Here is a 10,287-nt window from a genome sequence, read left to right as displayed (position 1 = left end):
TTTCTGGTCCTGAGCCAAGTTCAGTCCAAGACTCTGTTTCCGAACCAGGTCCGGTCGCTGAACCCAATCCAGACCCAGTTCCTCTCTGGCCGCCGATCCAGCCGGACCCACCTAAGCCACCATGTGCTCCACCAGCTCCGCCCAGACCGCCATCTGTCTCATATGCGCCACCTTCTGGTCAAGCAGCTCCATCAGGTTTACTTTTGGCCTCAATCTGGTCTCTGCCCTCTGTTTAACTGATTCCACCGTGGCCACCACCTTCAGTTCAATCAGCTCCACCTCTGGCTTTAATCTGGTTTCTGCCCTCTGTTCTGCGGAATCATCTGTGGTCTTCACCCTCTGTTTGGTATGAACAGGCATTTAATTTCTAGAACTAAGAATCATTTTTTGCTGAGAAGAGCCAAAACTGAAACACAATAGACCGGTAGGTTGATCTATATGGTGTAGACAATTAAATTTGTGAGTAACTGAGTGATTGATGTTTTCTGTCTGGAGTGAGATCAGATAGACTGACAGCTTGCAAGGATAAACTATTCAACCAGCCCCTGGCACAAACTAGAGACATTTCCTCCTGGTTCAGCTAGATTGCACCAAGCTCTAAATCAAATCAGACGCCATCCCTAGCAGGCGGATTTCACAACCCCCTGTTATCGCTAGCTCTTCTCCGCTCCTGATGGGTTTCTTATTACACTGTTTCCCAAATGTAAAACTTTTTGGTCAGATTTGAAGCTCGTAGGGTTAATAATTAAGCCATCACTCTGGCATGTGAAGCACTTTCTTACGGTTGACTTGGTCTACACACCTCATTGCCGTCAACACAGCATATCCAAACAACCCTCCTTTCCTGCATGGATAAAAACACACATGGACGTCCTCGCAGGTGCCACTCGGCCAATCCTCCTACAGAACCAGCTTTAGGAGAATGTAATTGTGGGAAATGGTGTGCTGGCACAGCATGAGAGCATATCTGCACAAATTAACTTTAGACTAATGCAGAAAAACAGGCAGGTGTGGATAAGTGCTGGGCCTAGGTGAGGAGTTAAATTACAGAGCAGACGAATACACTGTCATCATCTGTGACACAAAATATTCAAGCGTTAATAATAAATGTGGTATTACGACAGCTAATGAAAGCATACGGGAGTGTAGAAGAACATACAATTTTACAGCTCAAATAATAAACAATAATAATTAATGTGAGTGTTTTAAGAAAAATATGAGCTTTAAATGTCTGGTTTTAAACCCTGTGGAATGATGGTCCTGTTTACTTCCATTGTGTGTTGCATATGTTAACATTTATATGTTAATTTTTCGGTAAAAAAAAAAAAAAATCACTGACGGGCAAACTGAAAAAAAAAAAAATTCTGTGGTAATCATCATTATGATTGTATTGAAACCAGAAGATTCCCTTAAAAATTCAGGTATTCAAATGCCCCGCCCCATGGGAAATCTTATTGGGTAAAATCCTGCTCCACAGAACTGCATATTGAACACAAAATATGTTCTGATTGGCTGCGATTTAAGGAAAAATGTAACTTAGATTTTTGTGAAAAATTCTATAAACCCTCCAGGTTTATGTGCTTGTATGGGGGCTACACAATGTTGATAAAAATGTGTGATTATATATCAATGTATTAGTAGCAGCAGTAGTAGTAGTAGTAGTAGTAGTAATAATAATAATAATAATTATTATTATTACTACTACTAACACTAATAAAAAAAATATATATATTAAATATGACTATTGTAGCATTTGACTGTAAAACAACAGTTGAGTGTTTAAGAAAAATAACAATTTATAAAAAATATATTAAATTATATATATTCATAAATAAATTATATATATATTAAAAATATTATATTACATTACATTACATTATATTATATTATATATATATTTTTTACAATACAACCATAACATTAGAAAACTTTTTATGGCTGTCTAGATTTTCAAATGCTAAACAATCACTGAGACACTGAAAACAAAGATCTTGAGATTATTTTGATTAAAGGCAGAGTAAGTGATTTTTCAAAAACACTTTAGAAAACTGATTCGGACCGAATCGCAAAACAAACTTGTAGCCAATCAGCAATAAGGGGCGTGTCTACTCGTGATGTGGAGTAGAGCGCGTTCAGTGCATGGAACGGACATTAGCACAGAAAGATAGAGATGGCGGATAAATATCGGATCAGCTTTCCAGCGCTGATCCAGTTTTCTGTCGGGGATTTGTTGCACCGCGCCGCTCACGTCCGTAGACACGGTTGTTGCACTAAGTTTGTAAGCAAGGTGTCCAAATGCATTTTTAAACAGTATAGCAATTATTTTATCATAATAAATGTTAACAAACTTGTTTTAATGAAATGTTTTGCCTGAAAAGTATGATATCTTTAAAAGAAATGCCACTTGGTTTGATACCTTATCACTTTATCAATAAAACTGATATATTTTAAATGTGACTTACACGTCCAAATACTTTTTGTGGCCACTGTGTGTGTTTCTATTCCAAGATAATTGCGCTTTCAATTTATGCTCTAAAGTTTTCCACTTCCTCAGACAACACTGCGCCCTAGTGGTTGCAAGACAACTTAAACTAACACAAAGAAGTTCTGTACACCATGATACATTGCCTTGAATTTTTATTCCATGAAGTAGTAATCAATCACTAAAGCCTTAATTGAATGTTTAAAGGCAGAGTAAGTGATTTTTCAAAAGCACTTTAGAAAACTGATTCGGGCCGAATCGCAAAACAAACTTGTAGCCAATCAGCAATAAGGGGCGTGTCTACTCGTGATGTGGAGGAGAGCGCGTTCAGTGCATGGGATGGACATTAGCCGAGCCGAGCGACAGAAAGATAGAGATGGTGGATAAAAAACAAAAGAGGAAAACGTCTGCGGAACGATAAGGCAAGAAGTAGGACCCGTGTAAATATCGGATCAGCTTTCCAGCGCTGGAGAGAACTTAAGGAGCGGAGGCCTGCGATCGGACGCCGAGGTTGCTTTGTTTCTTCTCAATAGGTGAGTAACAACGTGTGTCTACAACAGCTAAAGTCTGCCTACACTGGATGCGTTCAAACGACCGTTGAAAACCATTTGAAATGTGTGTCAGCAGGTCATAAATAGAACCCGGCAGCAGTTTTCTGTCGGGGATTTGTTGCGCCGCGCCACTCACGTCCGTAGACATGGTGTAACATTGGTTTTGCTTTGTTTCACAGAACTAATCGTTGCCTGGGTTGCGTACGTATATGTGGGGCGGAGCTATCAAAATAGGGGCAAGACCCTTTTGGGGTTGGGGCGTGTTTGTTTTGGTGATTTTAAATATCAACATTGGCTACCAGAAATCACTTACTCTGCCTTTAATCGTGCAGCCCTAGATGTGATTATTGTGATTATGTCAAGTTGCACAGAATTTGCACTTTTATTGTGGATGTAAAACTACTTGTCGCCGGAAACTTCTGAACACGTCAAACAAATCTGTTTGCATTCCACAGAAGAAAGACAGATGCGAGGCAGATTAAATGATAAACTTTCATCTCTGGGTGATAAAATTGATCAAGACAAAGAACTAACAAGCCAAAAATAAATGTTTCTGAACTGGAGAGAACATTCTATCACTCATTTGGATTTCATGTCTCTGAGTGTTTGGGAGACGGCAGCATAAAGCAGCTCTATGTAGAGATGGAAGTCAGCTGCCTCTGAACACAAAGTCATCACCTGAATGCATAAATCAGCCACTCAAAGCTAATTGTTATTCTACCTCCATGTATTCTTTGATCACGCTATTCACGTCTGAGTCTGTGTGGGCCAGGAAACACTAAGCTATCTTTGACACATGGATCTTTTATAAATCAAAGGACATTTATTATCTCCGTACAAACGACCTGGGGAATTCTCAGATGGAGAGCAACAATATCATTATAAAATCCAATCCGCCGGGTGTATCGAACATGTCCCATGATTACTTCCACACGAAAAGCTCTGCTGACATAATGAACAGGGCATTTGCCAAGCCTGCGATAACACTCCTGCTCCGTATTGATCTGATCTGGGAACAGTAGATATCTTTAATGCTGCAGTGGAGAGTCCTTTAAATGACTCACCTCCCATACCTCATCTATCAAATGTAATCTGTTAGCATTCCACAACATTAATCAACCCGCTGTCCCACTTTCTCATGTATGTGCGTGCATGCGCTCTCATGATTGTATGTGTGGGAGTCCGGGAGATTGTCTAGTTGTTGATTTTTCGTCTGCTCTTGATTAAGGGTGTTTACCGGTAAAAGTGTGTCTTATAAAGCTTTGCCCAGACCAATATTGATTCTCTACAGAAATTTATAGCCAACCAATCATACAACAGGTGAACACAAAGCCATTTTACAACATCCAGCGCGGCGTGGAAGAAAATCTAGATGATGTATTCCACTCTTTATCTCAGACAAAGAGATACAGCTGTAAATCTTTGTACATAAAAATGTGATTCTGAAACTTTCTTCCAAAACCTAGTGAGTTTCCTCATTGCCTGCTGCCTACATAGCCTTCAAAGGCAACACCCTCCCAATAAATGTATGTTCTGAAAACGTTGTGGGAACAGTGATTTACAATATTTCTAAAATGTTAAAATGTCCAGTTTTCTTGTGGTTAGAACATTATTTAAAAAGTTAGTACAACTTTCTCCTATACTCAAAGTATAACATTGTTTATATGTAATATTCCAAGTACGTTAACATTCAGCAAATATCAATAACATCACACACAGCGGAGTTCTCTCAACAATGAGATGAGAATGCATATTCAATTGAAAAGTTGTAAGAATGTTCTATAAATATTACTTTAGGAATGTTTTATCTTGACATTTACATAACCTTTAGAAAACGTTAGTGTAAGTTGTGCAAACGTTCCCTATTAGCTGGGCTAAAAGTTCTGAAATGAGAAATAAGACAGAGAGAGAGTGAGAATAATATTGAAATACTTTAATAATCATAAATATACATGGCCCATTCAAATTTCTAAATATTTTGCACTATTTTTATTGATACCGTTCAGTATGAATAACACTTTATAAATGTAAGTTGTCTTGCTTTGTTTGCCATCTCTAGTATTTCTACCATCATGGATTTATTTATTTATGTATTTGTCTCTAAACCTATCCACCATGTTGCATTTATGATTTCAATTAGCTGACTGCCATATTATTATTATTTTTTTCACTGAGATTTTCTGCCGTCTTCGATTAATTTGATTATTTATTTACTTTTTTACTAAGCTTTTTCACCATTTTAGATTAAAATTTTTACTGAGCTTGTCCGCCATCTTGGATTTAATTTTTCTCTGAACTTGTCCACGTCTTGGATTTATTTGCCTTAAAATAATATAATTAGTCTGAAAACAAGACATATTAGGAGGTAGCATAATTAAGTTAAATACATAATTTTAAGGCATTATAGGTTTCATTTCATGATATGAAAGCTCTTTCAAGAGGACATTTGGAACAGACTTTGTGCACCTATGATGATTTATAATGCTTTGAACAGAGCTTACAAGGTTTTGGAACAGAATTCACATAGTTTATATACTAGCTGTCAGCAATCTGTCATCACAACCCATCTAAGCAGTAGTAAAAAAGCACAATCCCTTAAAGTTCCTCTATTAAAATCTCATTCAGCTGAGGTCCATCATCCACCTAATAACACAAAAGACAAAGACATGAGTTTAGTGTTGATCACTCACCTTTCTTGTCCCCAAAGAAGAGCGTCTGTTGTGCAGGGTTTGACCACTGGAGGGAGGTGTTGTCATTGTGTTCCACACGGCAGGTCAAGTTGGCTATTCCTCCTTCTGTCACAGTCATGTTCTGGACGATAGGGAACTGGCCATGGCCTCCTGGAAGAGACAGACAGAAAGCGTGTGAGAGACAGTCACAACCACAGAAACATATGGAGCGATCAACCTTTTGCACGAGCACTCTACATGAAGCTGTGAATAAAAATAGTGAAGAAGACGACATAAAAGCACTTGGGAAGAGTAAACGAGCTCTTCCACAGAAGTTTGCATATTATTAATGCCACATAAAAAAATACCAAGCATTACAATGGTTTATTGACAGTTAAAAATCCAACCCAGTCAGTCAAAGTGACAGATAATGACTATTTGTAGCGCAACCTCTGGCTATAATGCGTTTTGCTGAAGCCCAGATCATGTGGTTTGGTTTTTGGAAGAGTTGTTCCAGAAAGGCAAAGTGGAAGAGAGCTATTTACATCTAAACGTGGGTGAAAAGTACAGAAGGCGATGAAAATTACTTGCATCATTCAACACTAAATCAGAATTGAGTCAGAAACACACGAGGAGAGCAGGCAACTGCTAAACTCATGCCTTCAGAAACACAAGATCTGTGAATAAAGATTTAGGTCTGTTTTCAAAAGCAACCAGATGACAATAAGCAGCTTTTGTGGCAGGAGTTCTACCTGGAGGTGTTGAAGGAATTGAGGACTCATCAGATTAAAACTAAAGTTTCTATTTCATATATTCTTTTTTTTTTCACTTGTTTCATTTGCTGTGATTTTTTTTTCTCCAAAAAAAATCCAGACATTTCATTAGGAAACCATGCAATTATGAATGTCAAATGAGGGCAAAATATTTTGTAATGGATTTTTTGGCAACATAGATTTGTCTTGTTGACCAACAGTAACCTGCTTGTTTGAAAGTGACTTCTGTGTGAATGTCACTTCATACATTGCTACAATACTTACAACAGACAACGGATATTTTTTATCAACAAAATTTTGCCAAAATTTCACCGAAAATGTAACATCGTCCTTCATGGCTTTCATAGTAGTAGGTTTTTTTAAGGTGTCCAGTAGCACGTTGCTATAGCCCAAGTCAAAAGAACCCACCCCAAAAGTTTTTATAAGAGACCCCCACATACAATGGACGTCCCCTACGCACCTAAAAACAAAAGATAAGGGTCACTTGTGAGCCCTTGCTTACTATGATCTGAGCAGAAGACTAAATAAAGGTTTAGCTCAGTGAGAAATAATTCACAAACTGACATCCATCACGGCACCCCAGGGTTAGACAGGTGAAGCTACGAGAATATTTTTTGTACACAAAGAAAACAAAAATAACTTTATTGATTATATATGACGCATATGTGTGGTGCTGCTGACGTAGAACATGCATTGGTTGTGCCTTGTTTACGAGCAGAGGAATGCACACACATGCGTCGTGGTAATAATATTAATGGTGGCGGACGCTGGCAAGGAAGAGAAGAATTGTTGAATAAAGTTGTTATTTTTGTTTACTTTGAGCATAAAACGTATTCTTGTAGCTAATTAATGACAGAATTTTAATTTTTGGGTGAACTATCCCTTTAAGTCCTATAACTGAAGGAGAAATTAATAGAATAGTTATTAAACACCCACAGAAGTCATGGATTAATATGCGAAAGATGTGATTTAGTGCATGATTAGGACACGGTGAGCACAGTTTGGTGGCTGATGAGAGAAATAGAGATCGACGGTTATCTAGTTCGATTCAACTCTGCAAATTTAGCACCTTTTTTTTCTGTTCACTGCTAATTGCAGCATGCCACAATTAGCCTGATTTGAGAGCCCGTCCAAATATGGTGTAGCTTTCATGAGAGAACCAGAAGGACAAGAAGGAGTGAGTGAGAGAGACAGAGAGGGAGAGAAGCTAAGGGCCTCTCCACAGGCTTCCTGACAGAAGAGCACGTCGGCCAGCTGTGGTGCTTATTTCTTTTCCGTGCCTCTGGCGGTCATATTATACACACACACAAACACTGAGGAGGCGTCGGTAAGGGATTTATTTAATTTTCTCACTTGTTTTAGTGAGACAGAAACAGCTGCATATTCCACTGTCTTGAATATTATGAGTAGAAAATATTGTGCTATTGCTGTAGCTTAGCACTGTAACGCTAATGATGCAACTCAGCAATGATTTATTTGCAACAAACTTGCAGATAACATATGATAAATCTGAAAACATGAGACATGGGTAATTTTGCAACAATTTTTTGGCAAATATTTGCCAAAACGGTTTGGCACATTCATGCAGGAGCAGAGCTTGGTTCTGTTTTTAGTTCTGTGTCAGTGTGACATCTAGATTCTGTAATGAACCTTAAATTCCCATAAATTCAAAAGGACTTAGAATGAATTTTGAGAGTTTAGTAAAACTGAACTGCAATATTTAAAATGGTGGTGGACCAATATGGATTTTTTGATGGCTGATGTCAATATCAAGCCAAAATCTTTAAAAATCGTTACAAAAAGGGGGTTGAAGTGATGATAACCTAACAATAACCTAAATAACCTAATAACCTAACAATAACATAATTAACCTTTCTGTGAACAGTTCTTAAAAGAATCATATTTTCTTTAGTGTGAAAAATATTTTAATAATCTAAAGAACATTTTCCACTATAAATAACCTTTTGTGGAATGGAAATGTTAAAGGTTCTTCATAGAACCACCAATGCCAATAAAGAACCTTTATTTTTGAGAGTGTAGTAAATAACATGTGCACAACAGTTTCATCAATGAAATTTATATTTATTTTACATATTTACTAAAAAATAAATAATTTGAAAAAAAACAAAAAAAAAACCTGCGCTCAGACACTGGTATTCTCAGCGTTGTCAAAATAAATCAGTCAAACAGAAAATATAAAAAAAAAAATAATAATAATAATATAGTGACCATGGCTAATTTTTAGTCAATGGCTACCGTCAACTGTTTGGTTACCTATACCTACCCACATTATTTAAAAGGTTTGGAACAACATGAGGGTGAGTAAATGATGACAGAATATTCATTTTTGGGTGAACTATCCCTTTAAGTCCTATAACTATTCCTTTAAATTCAAAAGTACTCAAATTGAATTGTTAGAGTTTAGTAAATGAAAATGAAATATTCACAATATATGTGTTGTATATGCTGTCATGTCAGAATGCACATGGATTTTGAATGGCTAACTATACCATCTGAACCCTTTGTGAGTTCAAATGGTATAGTTACGGAATGCTAACCAGCCAAAACATGACCCCATGGTTCGTTTCTCTGGCTCAGGGGTCATATGAGACTGTAGAGTAGGTCGTTACTACCTGATTAAGGTCTCCTACAGACCACAGCAATACAGGCAGAGGAAGAAAGAGACAGAGAAATTGATCTGTATTACTCTAGGTAGGCAGGATACATTATTCATCTGTGTTTTGCATGAAGCACGGTCTGCCAGCCCCTGTCTCTAGTTCTCTCTCTCTGCTTCCTTGATCTTCTCCTGCCTCATTTTCTCATCCCCATCCCTCATCACTCTTCTCTCTATAATCAGGAGAAGGGGTCAAGATCCATGGGAAATCAGTCATGGGAAACTGCACCAAAACTGTAGGTACAAATCTGGTTCTATTTTTACACATATGGTTGATAAAGTCCGTTCTACTCGCTCATCACTGGAAACATGTTACGTTTTGGACAGGTTTTAGCATTAATGCAAAGAGTTTTTTGTTATGTGCTTCCAGCTATTCAGAAATGCCTATTATTTTGCATATTTCCCGCTAAGAGTGCCTATGAATAACAAACAACTGCTGAGAGACACCTGAAACTACCCACAATGCTGAAAACATTATACTTTAAAACATACCGGGGGAAAAAAAAGTTTACAAAAGGAGTAAATATGCTTAGCTGAAGAGTTTAAAAGTTCAACTCTGAGGTAACTCACAACACAAAATGTATTTACTCAATAAATGAATGAAAAATAAAGCTGTTTCTAGTAGATAACGCGCAATGCTATATAGAAATCCATACACTATTTGAAAAATACATCTGTGTACTTCTTGTACCCTCCGTTCACCTTATAGAACTACACATATCAAAAATGAACTAATATTAGTATTTCACTTATCATGAAGTAAATGTAAGGATTTATTGGATCATTAGGATTCACTTAACTTCTTTGTTAGGTATTATTTAGAAGAAAAAGTTAAAGGCGATTTCAATTTTTCCTTTCTCTTTGAAGTGTTACAAGCTCTTGGTGCATAAAGAAGATCTGTAAAGTTGCAAAGACTAAAGTCTCAAATCCAAAGAGATATTCTTTATAAAAGTTAAGAGTCAACCACACCTACCTAAAACAGCTCGTTATAACACGCCCCCACATGTCTATGTCACTGTGTGGGAAGATTTGCATAACACCACCCAAATGTTCACGCAAAGAAAAAAGGCAGTAACTTTTATTCTCGCTGTAGTATTGTAGTTGTTGCCGCCGCTGCCATGTCGTGAAGGCGCTGTGT

At 37.4% G+C, this 10,287-nt stretch overlaps 1 protein-coding gene across 2 annotated transcripts in view; it reads right to left on the bottom strand.

The window, feature by feature from the left end:
- Positions 1 to 10,287, bottom strand: part of LOC107708610 (cell adhesion molecule 2-like) — a 408,667-nt gene that overhangs the window by 77,163 nt on the left and 321,217 nt on the right. For both annotated transcript variants that reach the window (XM_016512883.1, XM_016512884.1), the window contains exon 3: positions 5,724 to 5,873. In XM_016512883.1, coding sequence (XP_016368369.1) covers positions 5,724 to 5,873 — 150 coding nt within the window. The remainder of the gene's footprint in view (positions 1 to 5,723; positions 5,874 to 10,287) is intronic.

The sequence above is a fragment of the Sinocyclocheilus rhinocerous genome, unplaced genomic scaffold (genome assembly GCF_001515625.1).
Source record: "Sinocyclocheilus rhinocerous isolate Xijiao unplaced genomic scaffold, SAMN03320098_v1.1 scaffold2491, whole genome shotgun sequence".
Taxonomy (NCBI): domain Eukaryota; kingdom Metazoa; phylum Chordata; class Actinopteri; order Cypriniformes; family Cyprinidae; genus Sinocyclocheilus; species Sinocyclocheilus rhinocerous.
Note: the sequence above shows the minus strand (reverse complement) of the source record. Positions and strands in the feature narration are given on the sequence as shown.